This window comes from Salmo salar, chromosome 05, assembly GCF_965601325.2.
Source record: "Salmo salar chromosome 05, fSalSal1, whole genome shotgun sequence".
In the NCBI taxonomy this organism is placed as follows: Eukaryota; Metazoa; Chordata; class Actinopteri; order Salmoniformes; family Salmonidae; genus Salmo; species Salmo salar.
The window spans coordinates 60,549,972-60,571,770 of NC_138295.1; the positions used below are offsets into that span (position 1 = coordinate 60,549,972).

Genomic DNA, 21,799 nt, shown 5'->3' on the forward strand with positions numbered 1-21,799 from the left:
GTGATGTTTTATTTAATTTTACTAATATGAAGATCACATGTGGAGCATTGACACTGAACTGTCATACAATTCTACACCAGTAGATGGTGCAACATTTAACATAAAATACTCAATGTCGAATTCAACCATTTTGTGGTTCTCCAGCTTGAATTGAACACTATCTGCTACAGTTTAAAGTAACCCAACTTTCCACTGTGCCACAAACCGTGCCATGCTCATTGCTCATGTATTATACCATTAAGTATGAATCACTCGCTCTCTCCCTCTCCTCGTTTGATATGCTTGTCCACATCCCTTCCTCTGCCCCCTCTCTCTCTCTCTCTCTCTCTCTCTCTCTCTCTCTCTCTCTCTCTCTCTCTCTCTCTCCCTCTCCTCGTTTGATATGCTTGTCCACATCCCTTCCTCTGCCCCTCCTCTCTCTCTCTCTCTCGCTCTCTTCACAGACACACATGCAAATTAAAAAGACCAATGATATACATTTTTCTTCCAGTTTGTGAAGAAATACATAACTGGGCTACCCTGAATAAATAAAAGTGAATAAAAAAGGAAATACTGTAGTTGATGACTTTATTGATTTTCACTGTACATGTTCAGTAAAGGGAAACATATGGAGTTACAGATATGTTACATGGATATGTATTAACACTTCATATAGACAGACATCTGTCCTTTAAAAAAAGGATGGTTATGGTAATAAAACGTTCTAAGACACAAAATGCAATCAACACTGTCCAAAGCACCAGAGAAAGGATTTAAAGACAATACGATTCACTTCACTCTAGTTCTCTGCTGGCATTATTTATCGAATGGGTAAATTGAACACAACAAACCGGTTTAAATCTTTCTAGGATAATGATAATCACCCGCATGCGATATATCCACTGTTTATGTCCACGTCATAGCAGGGACTCCTGGCTATGAAGGTGGTCATTAAATAAAGTGCTCCAGAGAAACGAAACTCCCATATCACTGCTGCCCTTTTGAAATCCATGAAAGGCCAAATACAATCAACTCTGCACAGGCATGATTCATTGACTGTTTTTAACAATACCCAGTGACACTAGGCCATCTGTCTTGGTAAAAGAGCTTGTGTTTCTCTGCAGTGAGCGATACAGGTTCAGTTGCCTATTTAGTGTTGGCTAGCGTATGAGCGGCTTCTGTTCACTGTTTTCAGAGACACACCAGCTTCATGCTGAAAATATAATGAAACAGATAAGCAACAGTAAATACTGGAGTAAAGGGAATGAGATTGAAGTGGGTGATTGGTAAACAAGAGGTGTGTGTGTGTGCGTGCCCAATATGCCTGTGTGTATTTGTGACATATATAAGAATGTGTGTGAGTTTGAGAAAGTGATTTGGGAAACCAATTACTCAAAGTGCTAAGTGAGTGAGAAGCGGCAGGCGGTGGATGAGGCGGCTCAACACAGCTTATGTTTGGCACAGTCAATATCCCGCATCAGTGCAATGCAGCAAGCAGATCCTCCTGAGACCTCGAGACAACAAACGTACTGCCACCCCCAGAGAGAAAGATAGAACCTGCAGAACTATGGCTAAAACTGTTCTAAGAACAGCATTATGTAGCCTGTTTTCTACCAATATTTTCAGGCGACAGTGGTTTTTTGCCATTTCAAAATTTGGCACAGTTCAAAACACAGTAGTGGTTGTAAGATGGTGCTTCAGTAGTGAGATACTACAATCAATAAATGGGAACAATAGACTTGCATTTTGTTGCCACTACATTCATATTACTATGTCACATTCAACATTTTCTCTGAGTTAACCACTCCCTCCCAGTGTAACCAATGTGAAATGGCTAGTTAGTTAGCGGTGGTGCGCACTAATAGCGTTTCAATCGGGTGACGTCACTCGCTCTGAGACCTGAAGTAGTTGTTCCCCTTGCTCTGCAAGGGCCACGGCTTTTGTGGCGCGATGGGTAACGGTGCTTCGAGGGTGACTGTTGTCTGTGTGCAGAGGGTCCCTGGTTCAAGCCCAGGTTGGGTTGAGGAGAGGGACGGAAGCTATAATGTTACATTGGTGCCGTGACCCGGATCACTGGTTGCTGCAGAAAAGGAGGAGGTCAAAAGGGGGGTGAGTGTAACCGATGCGAAATGGCTAGTTAGTTAGCGGTGGTGCGCGCTAATATCGTTTCAATTGGGTGACGTCACTCGCTCTGAGACCTGAAGTAGTTGTTCCCCTTGCTCTGCAAGGGCCGCGGCTTTTGTGGCGCGATGGGTAACGGTGCTTCAAGGGTGACTGTTGTCTGAGTGCAGAGGGTCCCTGGTTCAAGCTCAGGTTGGGGCGAGGAGAGGGACAGAAGCTATACTGTTACACCAGCAAACATTCTCTGCCTCCAACATACTATTATTATTTGAGGTCAGGTGCTAAAATAAAAAACATCTATTGCTTAAAGAGGAATTTTGTTCCATATCTTCCAAATATGTAAATCATTAATTTCAGTCTTTCTCCCCAGAGTATGGTGGCTGCTCAAAGTGTTCTACTTCACAAAAGGAGCCTATCAAATTATGTAAAGCGTTTGTCACAGCATACAGATACAAGTATGAAAATAACCCCTTTGAGAATTATGCATTGAATTTTCCCATTGAGAATAGGTTAGTTAAAGCAGTCAAAGAGTAACATCATTGTATAACCACAGTATTACGGAAGCCCAGAGAGGACATATGAATTTCAAGACATATTTATCTCATAACAAAAGTTGTTTTGTCGAGATCACAAGATAATCAAAAGTACCACTCATCATCCATTAATTTCTTCAGATGCACGATAACCACTTCATCAAGGAGCACTGTGGCTGAGTTGATTGCAAAGTGAGGCATTTAAGCCCTGAACGATGCCTGACACATTTACAGTGGGTGAGCTGCATTCCTGACACGCTGATCAGGTTACATTTCAGCCTCAGAGGCTGATAAATCAGGATGCTGCCTTGTAGGCTGTTTCATAGGTAAGGCTCCTTGCAGGCAGATTAGCTCAGCGCAATATAGGCTGATGCATACATTCCAAAGTAGGTGACATCTATTTCTGGTAAGTTGATCCAATTCAATAGAAGCCTCAGAGGCTGATAAATCAGGGTGCTGCCTTGTAGGCTGTTTCATATGTAAGGCTCCTTGCAGACAGCCTACTAGGCAGCATCCTGACTTATCAGCCTCTGTCACTGTTATTGAATCAAATGAGCCTGCCAAGAATCAAGCGCATCCAATCTTGATCATATACATAATGCACTGACTGCTAATCTGCCTGCAAGAAGCACTACCTATGAAACACCCTACAAGGTGGAATCTGAGATATATAACAAGCTAGCTGGCTAATAAGACTACCTAGCTAACACACTCACAAGACTAGCCAAGTTAGCTGCATTGTTGCTTGCATGCAATTGGCATACAACCTGGGAGACAAGCCATCCTTTCAGGCATCATTCAGGGATCAAATGCCCCATGAAGGCTTAGATGCCCCAAGAGGTCTTTTATTTTTAACCTTTATTTAACTAGGCAAGTCAGTTAAGAACACATTCTTATTACAATGACAGCAGGTTAACTGCCTTGTTCAGGGGCAGAACAACAGATTTTTATTTTGTCAGCTCGGGGATTTGATCTAGCAACCTTTCAGTTACTGGCTCAACACTCTAACCATTTGGCTATCTGCCACTCTTTGCTCAAGGTAAAGGACATTTAGCTTGCTAACATTCTACTTTATAAACTGACAATGAGCGACATGTTAGCATGAAATGTACCATCCCTTAGTGTAGCAATCAATAGAAACATATGTGCTGATCCACCGTGGGCTCTACCGCCTCAGCCATAATGTCAATCTATCATCAATTTATAGAGTTAATCTCGTGATGTCGACAAAACAACTTTTGTTTTTTCGTGATCATGAGAACATTCTCGTGATCTCGGCAAAACAACTTTTGTTACGTCGTGATCATGAGATAAATAAATTGTTATCTCGACATGACAAGGATTTTTTTATTGTCCTCTCTGGACTTCTGTACAGTATAAAACCTTGAACCATCAAGAATAACTTTCATATACATAGGCAGCAATGGTGGAAATCAGCATTTGTGGAGCAATAAAATACTTAACACACAGTACTCATATAATCACAAGCTTTTTCTCATATAGCAAACTACAAAATGCAACTAACTCTACATGTCATCTACTCAATTCTAATTTGGCCTCACCTGCCACTGAATGACGTTTACTGTACTTATGTTTATTGAAAATGAAGTAGCATAATATGAATGTCTGATACTATCCAATAAAATGATGCAAAAACTGCCTTTACTGCAGAGGACTTGCCGAGACACAATGATGTTCGAGGATGAGCTCATGCTCTTCTACCTACTTCCTGTCAAAAAGATGACACTTCCTCCCAGCATCAAAGTAAGGCTTGGCCACCTCATTCACAGTTTCAAGTCAACATAATTGATCAGTTTTTCTTCTACTGCAAATTGTGCTTAGGGGGTATGTCCCAGAATTGTTAAGGCTTTTTTTTTTACTCAATACCAGACATTTTCTAAATACTAGCCTATACTTATGACATTCAACAGGATGTTTGGATGTTAGAGAAGTATTCAAGCTTCAAATATTCACAAAGTAGCACAATCAAGTTTCAAAATAAGTTGAGAAACCATAAAGAGAAATTGGCCTGGTATTGTATTTAACCCAACTCATGAGATGTCATCTCTTGGGTGGAACAGGCAAGGTTCGCAAAGCACATCTTGTGGTTTGAATCTGTATTTAAAATTCTGAATAAGACATGATAATATAGTTTGTCTTTCCATAAAACCCATATTGATGTTAATGTATTAAGTTTAAATGTTATGTATTTTAAGTTTGTTTTAGGTCTTTTTTTGTTTAAACAGTACAGTATTGGTTAGTATGGTAAGTCCATATATAATTAAAAAATACATGGCTTTGTTTATTTTCAGGCATTTCCCGAACAATGTAAATTAAATAAAAAAACACTTTTTTCTGAAAACAGTCTCTGTGGGCAACACTGATCGCATTACCCGACCATTAATAGCAATGCTCTGCGAACCTAACCTGGGTATGGTGGTCCCTCCTCTCTTGTCTGTCAGAGAGAGGGCCTTAGAGGCTAAGGGGTTAGCTTTAGCATTTGCAATGGTTACAGGAGCCAGAGGGTGGCTGCAGCAAGCAGGAGGCAGGGCCCCAGGGTGGAGGCCAAGGAGGCAGGCAGAGGCCCACTGTTGATCACCAGCCTGTAGGAGACCAGCTCCACCTTATAGCCGTTCTCCGTGGCCATGCAGCGGAACACCCCCTGCTTAAGAGGCAGGTCAGGGGTGGGTTCCAGCACACAGGAGTCTCCTGTGATGAAGCAGGGGTAGTGCTGGATACAGTTGTCCTTCTCCCAGCGGTAGGTGGCGTGAAAGGAGCGCACGGGGCAGGGGAGGTTAACGGGGCCGTCCGAGTCAATCACCACCTGTTTGGGGTTTGTCCTATGGGTCTTCGGTGCTGTGGTGGTTCAGAGGGCACAGCCTGGTTAACATTGATCTCACCCAAATTAAATACTTACTTATGGGCTCCCTAGACTAGAGAATAGGCTATGGTTTCATACCTATGGATTGTTTACGTATAAACGCTAACAATCATAAGTGAGTTGAAAATGGGAATGGCAGGACAGGTATTCAGGTTATTGTAAATTATAACTTTGCTCTCAGTTAGTAGGACAATTGTGACTCAAATCCCAGTAAACCTAAAACCAGACTAACGTGTACAAACGGACACAGAGATGCATCTATTTTATTCTGTGGTCTGATACTTACTCTCTCTGGAAAATATCAGCTAAAATAACAGATAAAAATATAATATCTTTATATATGATATTGCATCACCTTTCATCCTCCACTCCCTGGGTTTATATCTCAATGTTCCAGGAATGGAAGAAAGGGAAACAGTCAACGGATATGCATGACAGCTGCACCGAGACTGCGACCAACAGAAGTCATGGAAAAAAGAGACTGCTAACAAAGACACTACATATCCCATAATTTGTTTGGATTATTAGAGGTTAATATGGCTGAAGCTATTGGGCTTTGAAGTGAGGGCAAACTGATATTAGACCACCCAATGGGTTTGAGCCTCCGCTCAATTATATGATATCATCTTCTGAGTTAGGCTCTGGAAAAAAGTTCCTTATTTCAGTTAATAAAGATACAGAGAGTCAGAGAGGAGGTGGAGTGGCACTCACCAGAAGCTTCACCACAGATAGAGGCATTGGAATGGTCCAGACTCTGAGTGAGTGCCCTATGGTATGAAACAAATTATTGAAGGAACATCAAATTAGCACGTACCATTTTGAACAATCAACCATTTTATGTAAATTAAACAATTATCATAAAACCTAGAATAGTAGTTGAAACCTCGACACTCCTCTGTAAGAAATGATATGTTATGGCTGGTATTGATTGTTATTTTTTTTGTACACTGCATGTTTTCCATAGGTATCTAAACTGTATTCCAGGAGTGACATCGTCACATCTCATACCCAGTGCTGATGTTGTATCCAGCTGGGATGGGTGTGCACCTCCTCCTGGCTGCATCCCAACCACAATAGGGATCCCGAGACAGAATGCACTCCTGGCAACTGTCTCCATAGCGACCGCAGTCAGCCAATGGTATGCGCTGGACCTCCATTGCCGTGCCCACATAAAGGTGGCCCTGGGGGAGAAGGCAGGGAGTAATACATGAGAGACAGGAAGAGACATACAGTGGTTATCACTAGAAGTGCATTGTTTAAATGGATTGGACTGCAGCTACGTCGTAAACAAATTCTTCTACGGATATTAGTGCTAGCTGCTAAGGAGTGTTCGCTGATGGTCTCACAGTACCTTCTTAGAGTCGATGGCCATGCTTAGAACAGGACCCTCGTTGTGGAAGAGGGAGTACTGGGATATGATAAAGGCCTCCTCGATAGTGTGCAGAACCTTGAGCACTTTCCCCTGTTCTATCACCAGAAAGAGAGAGAGAACATTATCAGAGGAGAGAGAGACACCATGGTCGAGACCTGTTCTTTTTTATGTATCCCGGAAACCCAGTGACTATTTTTGATTGAATACGGCTCCAGGTTTATAATAGCACATGCTGCCTTTTTCCTCTACTGGTCAATTCATCAGTGGGTGACTTACGGAGAGGAGCAGGCCTGTCCTGCAGCTTGTCCTCTCTTATCTCCTCCCCACATTGAGAGGCTATTACTTCCCACAGAAGACTAACTGCTCTAGTTTGTTATTAGGCCACCTCAGAGACCCATGGCTCTGTTCACAGCTCTATCACTACTTTCCCTGTGGTAGCGACTGACTTCTTTATCGGAGCACGTCGATTAGGCTGTAGCTACTTAGTGTTTTTTTAATTCAGTCAATTTATTTGGGATTCATGCCAAAAATGCACTCTTATAATAAGCCCCAACTCATGCCTGCGTTGAGCAAAGAACTTTTTTATTTACTTTGTCAAGGAGACTACGTCTTCTAAAAGATCCCTTTTAAATAGGTTACACCAAACGCCTGTACATGAGATACAGCTTGACAGCAAAACACACACACACACACACACACACACACACACACACACACACACACACACACACACACACACACACACACACACACACACACACACACACACACACACACACACACACACACACCTGTTCCCAGGTACAGCACACTATAGTGCTCGTCGTTTACTGCTAGCACAATTGCAGCGACAGTGTGTGTGAAGTGATCGTCGGTGGGCAGGTTCAGCGGAGCACCACCGACCGGACGAATCACGTCCTCAATCTCCGGATGGTCCCTGATCACCACTAGGGTCTTAGGGTTGTGGGCTGCCGTGGAGTTCTTGAAGGCACACTGGGACAGGAAGTGATGTAATCAGGAAGGGAGACAGACTTAGGCTGTGGCTTTGCCTTGAACAATAATTTCATAACCAGTGTCTGTCATCTGCAACTGTTCCAAAATAGAAACACAAGTCTTCCACTTCCCCAAAATTGATGGACTCACATGCATGAGCTTATGCAATTGGCCTTTGCAAAATTACTTTGATTGGCACTACAAAAAGTTAATTAAAAGAAAGTTAATTTAACTTTCTTGGGTGTCTTACTGTGCCAGGGCGATGTCCAATCAGAGGAATGCTGTAGCCCTTCAGTTTGGATGTGGCGAAGGCCTGGTCAATGTCCTCGATGGAGTAAGCACATATCACTGTCGTGTCCCTGGTCAACCAAACAATACAACACTTAAAAGCCTTTCTTCCTTCTACTTACTTTATTCAAACTTAATGTGAATCGGAATGGTGTTATCAACTCAATCACAGACTGATAGCTGAGTAGAATATATTACTATGACTCTCGAAAGGACTTAAAAGATTTAAGGCTGCTCAAATATGCTAATACAAGCACTCAAACTCAAAAGTAATCGGCCGCCTCCACAGCGCATAGCCCACTTCTGATTCAGAGGGGTTGGGTTAAATGCGGAAGACACATTTCAGTTGAATGCATTCAGTTGTACAACTGACTAGGTATCCCCCTTTCCCTTTCAAATACAATCAAGTATTTTCCTCACTGAAACTTTTTGCTGCTCGCAGGTTTTCATTGATGTACATGTCTACCCAGCTCCTGTGCCCCATTTGGATGTGCTGTGCATAATTCCTCCTTTCCTCTGATTATGTTGTTTGTGAAGCTCATTCCTCTCCTGCATTTTAAGCATGATACAGTCTTAAGCAGCCATATGGGTTGGAGGGTGTTGAAGGTGTAAGGTGTCTACTCACCAGGCGTTGGCAAACAGGCCGTAAATGACCCCGGTCCTCTTCTCGTGGGCCACGTCAGACAGCACAAAGGCCTGTCTGATGTTGTTGTACTGCTGGGGGGTGCTACCCGCACCACACATCACCCTAGCCTTCAGGAAGGTGGTCCACGAGTCCGCCAGCAGGTTCTTTATGCCCCCCTCATCCACCTGGAGACGGACACACAGTATACAACAGTACACCATAACATTAAAGCTGGAATCCTTAGCGGTGAAACTGCCAGGTTGGTTTGCAATATTACAACAACAAAGATGTTACTTCAAACAACAAACCCAGTTTTTATCCCCCTCTGACATCATTGCACGGGCGATAGAACATCAGAGCATGTGCTACGTTTTCTTTTTACCATGAGGCTGGATGCTCATCTCTTCTGTTTAAAAAAACTAAACAATAACAAATGTGCATGGGGTGACCAGTGGTGCTGTTTCTCCTTTCGCGGAGCTCAGCTTTAATACGCAATAACGTTGCAATACAGCTGATATAGTGATGTTGTTGTGGTTACCATGCAGATTCGGCCGATGCGCGACCTGTAGGGCTCCTCATCCACCATGGCCGTCTTGTTGATCTCACTGAAGAAGAAGTAGATCTCCTCCTTGTGTTTCTGAGAGGCTGGCATTACTGCTGCTCCACCAAACTGGGGGTCTGCAGCAGGAGAGAGAAAGGACTTCCACCAGTGCTTGAAGTGGACTGAAATAGGTGCCGGTACTCATTTCTGGTGCCGTTACTCTTTATATTTAGGTGCTGGTACTTATCACTATTTAACAGGCACTATTTTATAAGTGCTAATACTCAATCAGGTAGTAAAACATTTGAGGCCAGTGAGCTCCAGGCCAACTCAGTCACTGGTTGTAACTATCTGGGCACATTTGAAACTAATGCATTTCATTCTAGCAGGGCCATCTAGCGTGTACAGAGATAAAGGTGTATTTAAAAAATACATGTTGATAAAAGTGTTTGCTTGGAAGTTTTATAGGCTAATAAAGACTTCCAGTACATAATACAGGGAGTTAGTCATACAATGTTTTATCACAACTGTGAACTTAACTTATGATCTTTAAAATGGAAGAATTCATAGGGATTACATTTCTGCATGCAGCATGTTACAGTTACAAGATATTAGATAATGTAGACTTGCTATTTCCATGCTCATCCACTCCAGTGCCTCATGCAGCTCTCCTACACCAATATAGTCCCATGTTGCTCTCATCCCACTCACTCTGCAGCCACTTGGTCTCAGTCTTCAGGAGCTTCTGAGTGCCGTAGGTCCGGCGGATAGAGCCAGGGTGACGCCCCACTGCTGACAGAGCAGAGTATAGATTCCCATCTGAGAGCGAGAGAGGGGGGGGGTAAAGATAAAGAGAAAGATAAAGAGGAGAGAGGGAGAGAAGAGAGAAACAGAAGTTAGAGGGAGAGATAAAAAATAAATCAACAGAAGACAGCTAGCTGACTGCGCCAACACCCTCCCATAACCGTATTACAATTACCCCACTTAGGGCACTGTCTCCATAGCAATAAGGAAGGTCATTTGGATCATGACATTAATGGTTCAATGAGAAATGAACGTTATCAGAATGCTGCCTCACTCTAGCAAATGGCTCATTGGTTCATCACTCCAGTCCAGCCTGGTCTGCGCTATCACAGAACCTGCTATACAAAGTAACCTTGCCATGATTCCGATAATACTGTGAGTTACATCTTCGCTACATGTCGTGAACCATCTGTAGTACTATAGTACCATTTTAAACAGATCTCCTATCCCATACCAAAGCCAATGTTGAGGATCTGATTGGTCTGTATACTTATGAACATAATGGCTTGATGGAGCTCTCCACCAAAATGCTGATACTTATCCTATCCTTTCAGATCCACAGAGAGGAGTTAACAAGGATGTAGAAATAGGGGTGAGGGATGGGTTTGGTATTGTGCCAATAGCAGAGTTTCTATGGATGTTTGGCTGGAGTGTCTGTCTGTCCTCTCATCGTACCTGCGGACAGACTGACGGACCTCTGGGAGGGGTAGGGAGGGGAGATGTCAGAGGCTGGTGCCATCTGTCCATTGGTGGGGGCGTCAGTCAGCACAGTGTCATTTACCTATGGAGAGGAAATTACATCACAACCTCACAAGCCATATCCTGAATGTTCTTACCTCCTTGTATACAGTATGAAATGTATGCATTCACTACTGTAAGTCGCTCTGGATAAGAACGTCTGCTAAATGACTAAAATGTAAATGTAAAATGTACAAATAGAGATATAAGTTAAAGTTTTTTATTGAACACTATTACCAACTTTTATAAAAGTGATACAGGAGTTAAGTAAGATCAAAGTGTGACCGTTGTAAGAACACTAAACACATGTTGAAGACAATAGCTATTCTATTCATCATCATGTCATCTTACCAGCAGCCAGCATTTAGGGGTTCCTGCATTTGTCCCGCATACCACAAAAGTGTCATTGACTTTCTGAATGACTGTGATGAAATTGTCACACTCCAACTGTAGCAGAGAGAGAGGGGGATGAGAGAGAGAGAGAGAGAGCGATAAAGAGAGAGAATATTGGAACATCCATTTTCCCTAATTTGGCAGATAGCGCAAGAATTACCTCTGCAGTACTGAGGGAATGCATTGTCTGCATAACTTCGTATGCATTGCATCACTTATTCATTAAGTACAGTGGCAGGACTTTTATCTCAAGAGAAACTTCCAGATGGAATTTGTGCCTGAATACCAAATACAGCATTGTACCGTTTTCCTGTCCCAACCTTTAACCTTTGGGACAGTTTCTACTGGTGTCGATATCATGTTGATATTATGTCTCTGTTTAATTCATATTCTTACAGTAGCAACAAACTTTCCTCACTGTAATGATGGTGATAATGATGACGAAGATTGATGGAGCATGATGATGGTGGTGACCACCTACCTTTGGTGGGTCTGATTTGGCGATGCAAGCTGCCTTTGCATTTTCATCGGTTACCACAGGGATCTGTAATAATATAAGATACATTCCAGTATTTCATACAATTTATCTATAACCCGTATGCAAATTAGGCCTTTTCAAATAACTGCAATCAAATTCAGTGCTGATTGAAAATGACAAAAGTCTGGTCCTGTGCCATAAACTAACAAAGGGAGGATTACTTTGCTGTCTCCAATATTTGATCACCTAAGCGTATCTATAGGGCACAGACAATCAGAATAGTCACAACACAAATGATAGGCTACCTTCTGCTCATGTTTGTCGAGTCAACGTTGGCATTATTAGCTCAGTGTATTTTCTTTATTGTATTGGGGTATCCCAAGAGGTCTACCCCGGGGGATGGTAATAGAGGGGAGGTATGTGATGCGACGCTGGCTCCCACTGCTGGGAGTACACAAGATGGGCACCCCGACACAGATAGCTCCAAGTGGAGGTCATTTGGGGAAAGTGCCAACCAGCCGTGGCGCCGAGTAAAAGGAGCACTGTGGCACACCGCGAGGGAGAGACCGACACCGAGCAAAAGCAGAGAAGAAGGACTGAGCCAAACCTAAGTGAATTTTCTTTGTTATGTTTATTTTCTGTCTTAGTAAAGTTGTTTTTGCAGACTAAAACCTCCCTGTCTCTGTGTCAATCTCTGCACGCTCAACCCAACACCACGGTTTACCACATATGGTGGAGAATGCGGGCAACTCAGTAGCTTTAGGTGCCGTGGAGTCGAGTGTACGGAGATTACCATGGAGGAGCTGGTGGCTCAGTTCATCTTCAGCCAGCAGAAGCAACAGGCTCTCCAGGAGCAAGCACTGGAGGAGCAGCACCAACATAACCGCAGACTGGTAGCGGAGGTAGCCCAGTTGAAGGTTGGGAGGGCTCAGGAATCTGGCCCGAATCAGTTCCTGGTTCAGTTAAGGGAGGAAGATGACGTGGAGTCGTATTTGTGCACCTTCGAGAGGACGGCACAGAGGGAAGGATGGCCCAAGCCCAAGTGGGCCAGCCTGTTGGCACCCTACCTCTCTGGGAAGGCCCAGAAGTCCTACTTTGATTTGAACGCTGACCAGGCCGCGAATTATGAGGGACTCAAACGGGAGATCCTGAGCAATTATGGGGTTCAGCCTCGCCTGCCATGCACAACTGGTCCACGACTGGGCCTTTGACCCCACCCTTTCCCCCCGTGCTCAGATGAGTGACCTGGTGCGCCTGACCAAGGGCTGGCTACTGACGGAAGTACCGTCCCTCCCGATGCTCGACAAGCTCGTCCTGGATCAATACCTTCGGGCCCTGCCATACGAGATGAAGAAGACGGTGAGCATGCAGAACCCCGAGAGCCTGGAGGAATTGCTGACCGCTGTGGAACTTCACCAGAACACCCAGGACCTGCTGAGAGGGTCCCGAGCGGAGAGAGGAGATGTGGCGAGCGGGACGAACAACACAAAGAGAGGCGAGGGGCTGAAGGGGGCCCAGACGGAACCAGCCGAGGCTGTGAAGCAGGAGGGTGACCCAAACCGACAACGTCGGCGGCTGCTGGACCCAGATCAGAGACGCTGCTATGAGTGCGGTGAGCCGGGGCACCTCGCGTGAAGCTGTCCCAGCCGGGAGGAGGCCATGTCCGCCGCATCCCCCAGCTCTGGGGTAACCCGGATGGCGAGTTACATCACCTCCTGTTGGCCGCACACCGAGACAGCCCCTCCGATGGTTTCTGTACGAATCGATGGCATCGACTCCAGCGCTCTGCTGGACTCTGGCAGCATGGGGACCCTGGCCCACCCGCAGGGGCCCACACGAGGTGGGAAGGAGGTACCGGGGGACGAGGAGGTGACAGTGTCCTGTGTCCACGGGAACACGAAGAGGTACCCAACGGTGCCGGTGAGGATAACCACCCCAAGGGGGAGTGCCAGATGCACGTGGGGGCTGTTCCTAACCTACCCGTGTCCATTCTCCTGGGTTGAGACTGCCCTCTCTTCCAGGCCCTGTGGAGAAGGGACCTGGGGAGGCGCGCACGTGAGGTAGGAAGAAAAGTAAAAAGGACGGTGGCCTGTGCAACCCAACCTCCGCCACGAGAGGTGTCCACTGGGCCCGAGTCGGACCCAGGAGGGAGACGACCACGCTCCGGCAAGCGAGCCACTGTGCGAGGAAGACCTCAGGCTCCCCTTTATGGAGGTGGGGAGGCCCATTCAGCCTCACAGGTCAGTTCGGGATGGCCCAGTTAGAAGACCCCAATCTCCAGAACGCTAGGGGCCAGGTGATTGCGGTGGATGGCGTACTGTTACCTGGAGTAAGTGATTGGCGCTACCCCCACTTCGCAATCAAGCATAATCTATTGTATCAGGTAGTAAACCATAATGGGGAGACAAAAGATTTGTTACTCATACCCAGCCAGTATGTTAGGACTGTGTTGCAACTTGCCCACACCCACCTGCTTGGGGCACACCTGGATGTGGAGAAAACCAGGAAGTGGATCAGGAACCGGTTCCACTGGCCCGGAGTCAAGCGCGCCGTGGAGGACTACTGCCGTAGTTGCCCGGAGTGCCAGATCACAGCTCCAAGGGTACAGTATAGAAACCCTTTGGTTCCCTTGCCCATCATAGGAGTGCCATTCGAGCGGGTGGCAAAGGATCTGGTGGGTCTGTTGGTGAAGACCGTGAGGGGACACCAATATATCCTGGTAATCATGGATTCCGCCACCCGGTATCCTGAGGCAATCCTGCTACGCACGGTGGCAGCAAAAGGTATCGCATGGGAGCTCTTCCATTTATTTAGCCGGGTAGGTATTCCGCTGGAAATCCTGATGGATCAGGGCACCGCGTTCATGTCTCGTGTGATGAAAGATGTCTGCAATCTGTAACGATTAAAACAGGTGAGGACCAGTGTGTACCATTCACAAACGGACGGGCTAGTTGAACATTTCAATAAGACCCTAAAACAGATGCTGAAGAAGGTCATCGAGAGAGACGGGAGGAACTGGGACCAGCTGCTGCCTCACCTGATGTTTTCAGTGGGCGAGGTACCCCAAGCATCCACGGGGTTCTCCCCCTTTGAACTCCTGTATGGCCGTCGGCCCCGCGGGCTGCTGGACCTAGCCAAGGAGGTCTGGGAAGAGCAGCTGACCCCCAGCATAGTCAAACGTGGATGAGATGAGGGAGAGGATGACGGCGATTTGGCCAGTGGTGAGAGAGCACATGGCCCAGGCGCAACATGCCCAGGAGCGTGTCTACAACCGGGGGGCCCAACCACGAGAGTTCCAACCAGGTGAGAAGGTCTTGGTGCTGATCCCTACAACGGAGAGTAAATTCCTGGCTACATGGCATGGGCCCTACGACATCGTTGAGCGGGTAGGCGACGTCAACTATAAGGTCCTCCAACCGGGGCGGAGAAAACCCCTCCAGCTTTACCATATGAACTTACTGAAGAAATGGCACGCACGCGAGGTGCTGTGCGTAACGTGGACCCGGCCACAGCATGGCACGCCCTCTGTCGAAGTTGCAATGGGGGAAGACCTTAACCTGATCCAATGACAAGAGCTCCGAGAGTTGGTCCAACAGAATACGGCCGTGTTCTCTGAGGTGCCAGGGCGCACAGATCTCGTGGAACATCATATCCACACACGTCCGGGAGAAAAAGTGCGTAAACGGCCATACCGGATACCAGAAGCCCGGAGGGTGGCGGTCCAGCGAGAAGTGACGACAATGCTAGAAATGGGGGTACTGAAGGAGTCCCACAGTGAGTGGTCTAGCCCCATAGTGCTGGTTCCGAAACCGGACGTAAGCGTCCGCTTCTGCAATAACTTCCGGGGCCTGAACGAGGTCAGTAAGTTCAATGCCTACCCCATGCCCCAGGTGGACGAACTGATTGACCGCTTGGGGATGGCGAGATACGTTAGCACCTCGGACCTGACTAAGGGGTTCTGACAGGTGCTACTGGCAGCGGCTTCCCGGGAGAAGACTGCCTTCTCCACCCCGGGGGGCTATACCACTACCGAGTTCTGCCTTTCGGGCTCCACGGAGCACCAGCGACCTTTCAGCGACTCATGGACCGCGTCCTGTGGCCGCACATTGAGTACGCAGCAGCTTATCTGGATGACCTAATTGTGCACAGTAACAATTGGGAGTCAAGCCTTTGCAGGTTACAGGCAGTGGTCGATGGGCTAAGGGATGCAGGTCTGACCGCGAACCCCTACAAGTGCAAACTGGGCTACGCCGAGGTGGAGTACCTGGGCTATCAGATCGAGAGGGGAAATGTGAAACACCAAGAAAAAAATTATAAAATAAAAAAAGCTGCCATTCCCCCGAACCAAGAGGCAGGTGAAGTCCTTCCTGGGTGTTAGCAGGATACTACACTAGATTTGTACCTAACTTTGCCGCAATAGCTTCTCCCCTCACAGACTTAACGAAGGCAGGACTACCCCAGACGGTGCGGTGGACGGAGGACACAGAGGCAGCGTTCCAGGCCCTGAAGGATGCGCTATGTTCGCACCCGGTACTCGTCACCCCGGACTTCTCAAAAAACCTCCTGGTCCAGACAGACGCGTCTGACACAGGGGTAGGGGCCGTTTTGTCCCAAGAGCAGGAAGGCGAAGAGCACCCAATCATGTATGTCAGCAGGAAGCTCCTCCAGAGGGAGAAGAAATACTCGATTGTCGAGAAGGAGTGCCTTGCCGTGAAGTGGGCACTGGACACCCTCAAGTATTACCTCTCGGGAGGAAGTTCACCCTGATCACTGACCATGCCCCCCTTGTGTGGATGGCAAGAGGTAAGGACACGAATGACCGTGTCACCCGCTGGTTCCTGTCCTTACAGCGATTCTCTTTCTGTCATCCACAGGTCGGGGGCCCAGCACGGCAATGCAGACGCCCTCTCCAGGAGGGATGCACACCTAGCCCTGAGCATGCTTCCCTTCTAGTCAGGGCTAAGGGGGGGTATCCCAGGAGGTCTACCCCAGGGATGGTAATAGAGGGGAGGTACGTGATGCAATGCTGGCTCCCTTTGCTGGGAGTACGTGAGCTGGGCATCCCGACACGGATAGCTCCAAGTGGAGGTAATTAGGGGAAAGTGCCAACCAGCCGTGGAGGCCAAATAAAAGGAGCACTGTGGCACACCGCGAGGGAGAGAACGGGGAGAGACCGACACCGAGCAAAAGCAGAGAAGAAGGACGGCGCCAAACCTAACTGAAGTTGTTTTTGCGGACTGAAACCTCCCTGTCTCTGTGTCAATCTCTGCACGCTCAACCAAACACCCCACGGTTTACCACAGTATGTTGACCTCATAAGCCCACACTATATAATCACTTCCTTCCGATTGGACAGAGATTAGATCTTCTCTATAAATGTATGCATGACCCATCTCGTGCTACGGAGGCTGTTGAACTAGGTCGACAGCTGCTGCCTCCTCTTTAAGCCAGTCTCCTGTGCCTGCATTGGGTTACTGTGTCACCACCACCGAGTAGCTCTGTTCATCTCTATGGTTACCAGCAACTCACCTGCACATCGCGGACCCCCCTGTCAGTGAAAGTCAGCACGTAGATCATTGTCTGGCCCCCCACGTACAGCACATTGGTGCCCTCCTGGTGGTACACTGACATGTAGTTCTCCGGTTTCGAGAAGTGGTACCTGGCCGGCTCTGTGGGCCATATCAAAGTAGATTAGGAGAAGGTGTTGTTACAATGTTGTTATATGATATACCAGTAGATCAGTGTCATTGGAGGTTTCAAGTTGAGTCAATTGAACATGTAATTGGCCATCATTTTCAGTTCATTAATTTGATTTAACAAGAATGTATTAATTGAGCTCTGTGGTGTGGTCATGTAACGTCTAAAATAAAATTCAAAAAGCCGCCAGTCTACCTTTTGGCCCAAGTCATTTTAGTTTTACATGATATGAGGCTAAAGCTGTACAGATCAGAGAGAGAAAGAGTCTGTACTTTAATTGAATTGGTTGCCATGGTTAAGGTCAATTTACCCTCAGGACTCCTATTCCTACAGGCACATGCAAATTCGACACTAGTGTGTCTACCAATTCAGTGACTGACGTTCTCGACGCTTCAGGAAAGTAGACCACAAGTTCCTCAATTGGCCAACAAAAGAGCACCAAATGGCGCTGTCCAAGGAGATGACCTAGGCTTCAGTCATTTAAACCTCCACGGTGAGAAGAATGTAATGCTTTATCGATTTCATCTTTCTGTTTTGACATGTCTCTGTCTCTATCAGGTACACTAAGACTGAATGTCATTAACATGACATCCCTTTATAGGTTTGTATAACAAGTTTGTTATGTCAAACAAATACGCCATGTTGTTCTGTATTTGACTGCTGATTTGCCAAGAGGAATACTGTCCTTTACACCTGAAATGACTATAGGGTCCGTGCATCTTAACTTGATGGCCCTGTTTCTATTGATTGTGAATATATTAGACTACTGTGCAAGGTGTGAGGCATGAGTTTGAAAATATAATTGTTAGTTTGCTGCGTGGAATTCTCATAAATATTAATTGGGTTGTGTGGATGTGTGTGTGTGTGTGTGTGAGCGCTCGCGCGCGCGTAAGCGCGCGCTTTTGTTCGCGTGTTTTAATGAGGTCCTGGAGCTAATGCTGCTGCTCTATCCTCAACAAGCCTCAGCTACTGCAGAACCTACCATCAACGCGTCAGCTCGTGCACCTGCATTGCAGTTCTGCAGCGCGAGCTAAATATTCACCATAATGCTGGGTTTTAACTGTAATGTAGTGGTTTTGTAATACGTTCACTGACATTGTGTATTTGAGTAAACTTCATGATATTACATCCAGAGCTCCTCAGCACTCTTTTCAATTAGCACGTATCATTTAGCCTTATATTCTGTCTTGAAGAGTGAATGAGGTGCAGATCAGAAGAAATGTCCGGGCATTGATCACAAATAAGAGCTGTCTGATTGGTAAACAACACCAGGACTGCGTTTCCATGACAACTGGCAAACGTCTACCCACTGCGCTAGGTTGAACCTTACACATGGATTATTAATGACCCAAACGCCAAAACCGCGATCCTGTCAAAACACTTAAAGGACCAATGCAGCCGAATTTACCGCCTGGTTCACCAGGCAGGCTAAAATTCCATCCCACCAAAACAGGCAGAAATTTCAGCCTGCCTTTTTAAACAGGTTTTACACTAAAGGGGCATTATCAACTTTTTTTTTTTTTTTTTTACAATTTCACAGTATTATTCCAAACTCATATTGTGGAAATATATTTAAAACACAGACAAAACATGTTTGACTGCACTGGGCCTTTAACATACAGCCTCTGCATTGACATGCTGAGGTGCGCTCTGAATTCAAGATTAGATGGCTTCGTAGGAGTGGGTCACTATTGTATAGGACAGGCTACCCGAATAATCAACGCCTAAATAGTAATAATAGGCTATCTTAATTAAGCCAGTTTCTTGTAAAACACAATTGGTTCTGAATAATTCCACCGTTCTCGCTGCCATAAACCTGTTCCAAACGTATGAACACTTCTGTCCCTTACCTTTCATTACAATGGAATAGGCAACTGGGCCTAAATTAGCCCACATAAAGATTAATATAATCTAATACACAGTGCTTCATTTCTTCCATTTAATGTAATACAAATTGCTTATTTTATTTCCTTTAGTTGAGAACTGGGACGCATATATAATTTGACAAATTGGCTATTCAAATAATACAATTATCCCAAGTCCAACGTGTTTTCTCTCTCATCACATTATTTGCGTTTCTCTGAGATCCATTCTCATTGACACAATGCCAATCATTCTGTCAATTTAATATAGCCTACTATCATTATTAGGCTACATTTCTATTTTGTTGGTATAGCCTGTTTTGTGGAACATTTTACATTATTGTCTACCTTGAATCATGCATGATGTCATGCATGTATAAACGCGTGATGAGGAAAGTGATCCACTACTTTGATTTTCAAGTAGACTACAGTCTATTGTTCATTGTTAATCTAACTATTTCTATGGAGGAAAAACAAGGTCCTCGCATATAGCCTAATACACAGACAGGGCGTATCTGACCACCCTAAACGCAAATAGCTAAATTAGCACATACCTTTTACAATGAATTTCAGCCGAGGTGACTTTTCGGCAAAAACCATGGAGAAAACGGTCGCCAATATGATATAATTCATCATTCCACGTCCTCAATGTGCCCGAACCCTTTCATGCGTGAGTTCCAAAACTCTCTAATAGGCTGACCACACCGCTCGCTCGCGTGCGCGAGCGTTGCAAAATAAATGTAGAAATCTATGTTATTCAATTATTGCACCCACACTGCTCATGCGTCAACTAGCGTCTGCGTTGCCAAGGGCTAAAATAGAACTCCTTTCTATTTCTGAGCTGCATGCCATATTCTCATTGGTTATACCCACGTGGGTGATTGAAAGCAGAACTGTGTTGCCAGTCAGTGTAGTAATACTATGAAAGTTTAGATGCCAATCACCATATAAGTTCAAAGATGAAAAAGCCTGGAAGGAGGAGAGATGACTAGAAACGATTCTGTTGACCGTTTTATGTATGGTTTCATTGTCGGAGTAGAGGACCTTGTGCATTTCAGGTAAAATAACAACTCAATGTTTATATCCCAGGACAAATTAGCTAGCAACAGTAAGCTAGCTAAATAGGACAAATTAACTAGCAAGTGCCGTTACATGGAACCCAAACCGGCTGCGCGCATGCGCCATCGTGCGCCATCGTGCGTAAATGTATTTTGTCCCCCCACACCAAACGTGATCACGACACACAGGTTAAAATATCAAAGCAATCTCTGAACCAAATACATTAATTTGGGGACAGGTTAAAAAGCATTACACCTTTATGGCAATTTAGTTTGTCATGGGATATAAACATTAGGTTGTTATTTTACCTGAAATGCCCAAGGTTCTCTACTCCGACAATTAATCCACACATGAAACGGTCAACCGAATCGTTTCTAGTCATCTCTCCTTCTTCCAGGCTTTTTCATCTTTGAACTTATATGGTGATTGGCATCTAAACTTTCATAGTGTTACCACGACAACCGGCAACATAGTTCGTCATTTAATCACCCACGTGGGTATAACCAATGAGGAGATGGCACGTGGGTACCTGCTTCTATAAACCAATGAGGAGATGGGAGAGGCAGGACTTGCAGCACAATCTGCGTCAGAAATAGAAAGGACTTCTATTTTAGTCCTTGGCAACGCAGACGCTCGTTGACGCGTACAAGCAGTGTGGGTGCAAAAATGGAATAACATAGATTTCAAATTTATTTTGCAACGCTCACGCACACGACACGAGTGGTGTAGTCAGGGTATAACATGGAACCCAAACCGGCTGTGCGCGTGCTCCATCGTGCATACATTTATTTTGTCCTCCCACACCAAACGCGATCACGACACGCAGGTTAAAATATCAAAACAAACTCTGAACCAATTACATTAATTTGGGGACAGGTCGAAAAGCATTAAACCTTTATGGCAATTTAGCTAGCTTGCTTGCACTTGCTAGCTAAGTTGTCCTATTTAGCTAGCTTGCTGTTGCTAGGTAATTTGTCCTGGGATATAAACATTGAGTTGTTATTTTACCTGAAATTAACAAGGTCCTCTACTCCGACAATTAATCCACACATAAAACGGTCAACCGAATCATTTCTAGTCATCTCTCTTCCTTCCAGGCCTTTTCTTCTCTTGACTTGATATTGCGATTGGCATCTAAACTTTCATAGTATTGCTACACTGACTGGCAACACAGTTCTTCTTTCAATCACCCACGTGGGTGATTGTTTGTTGTATGTTTTGTGCAAGTCATGTTCTGGTGTGCAACGGGTTTTGTACCCTTTTATATTATTTTTGTATATATTGGTTTTCAGAGTTTTTTAGCATTTATTAAACTGCTCCGTTTATACCAAGTTCACTCTCCTGCGCCTGACTTCCCTGCCTCCAGCACGCACCCTTTACATGTAGATTCCCACTCGTGCACCATCTGTGGACGCAGAGGTCACACTGCCGGTCT

At 45.5% G+C, this 21,799-nt stretch overlaps 1 protein-coding gene across 1 annotated transcript; it reads right to left on the reverse strand.

The window, feature by feature from the left end:
• Positions 1-550: 550 nt before the first annotated feature.
• LOC106605326 (semaphorin-7A) lies at positions 551-20,034 on the reverse strand. Its single transcript, XM_014200817.3, has 14 exons — positions 19,860-20,034; positions 17,276-17,415; positions 11,750-11,812; positions 11,227-11,322; positions 10,813-10,918; positions 10,045-10,152; positions 9,331-9,470; positions 8,793-8,977; positions 8,130-8,238; positions 7,678-7,879; positions 6,866-6,981; positions 6,523-6,695; positions 6,226-6,281; positions 551-5,489 (listed from the first exon to the last, which is right to left on the reverse strand). Exons 1-14 carry the CDS (start codon positions 19,939-19,941, stop codon positions 5,143-5,145), a joined length of 1,923 nt encoding a protein of 640 aa, XP_014056292.1. The 5' UTR covers positions 19,942-20,034; the 3' UTR covers positions 551-5,142.
• Positions 20,035-21,799: the final 1,765 nt, after the last annotated feature.

What these genes read in the sequence shown, in the direction of transcription:
- LOC106605326 (XM_014200817.3), bottom strand. Translation starts at nt 19,941, where the DNA reads ATGATGAATTATATCATATTGGCGACCGTTTTCTCCATGGTTTTTGCC. An exon ending in CCAAATCAGACCCACCAAAG is followed by an intron (nt 11,323 to 11,749) that starts GTAGGTGGTCAC and finishes TCTCTGCTACAG; the next exon opens with TTGGAGTGTGACAATTTCAT. An exon ending in GGATACAACATCAGCACTGG is followed by an intron (nt 6,282 to 6,522) that starts GTATGAGATGTG and finishes TTCATACCATAG; the next exon opens with GGCACTCACTCAGAGTCTGG.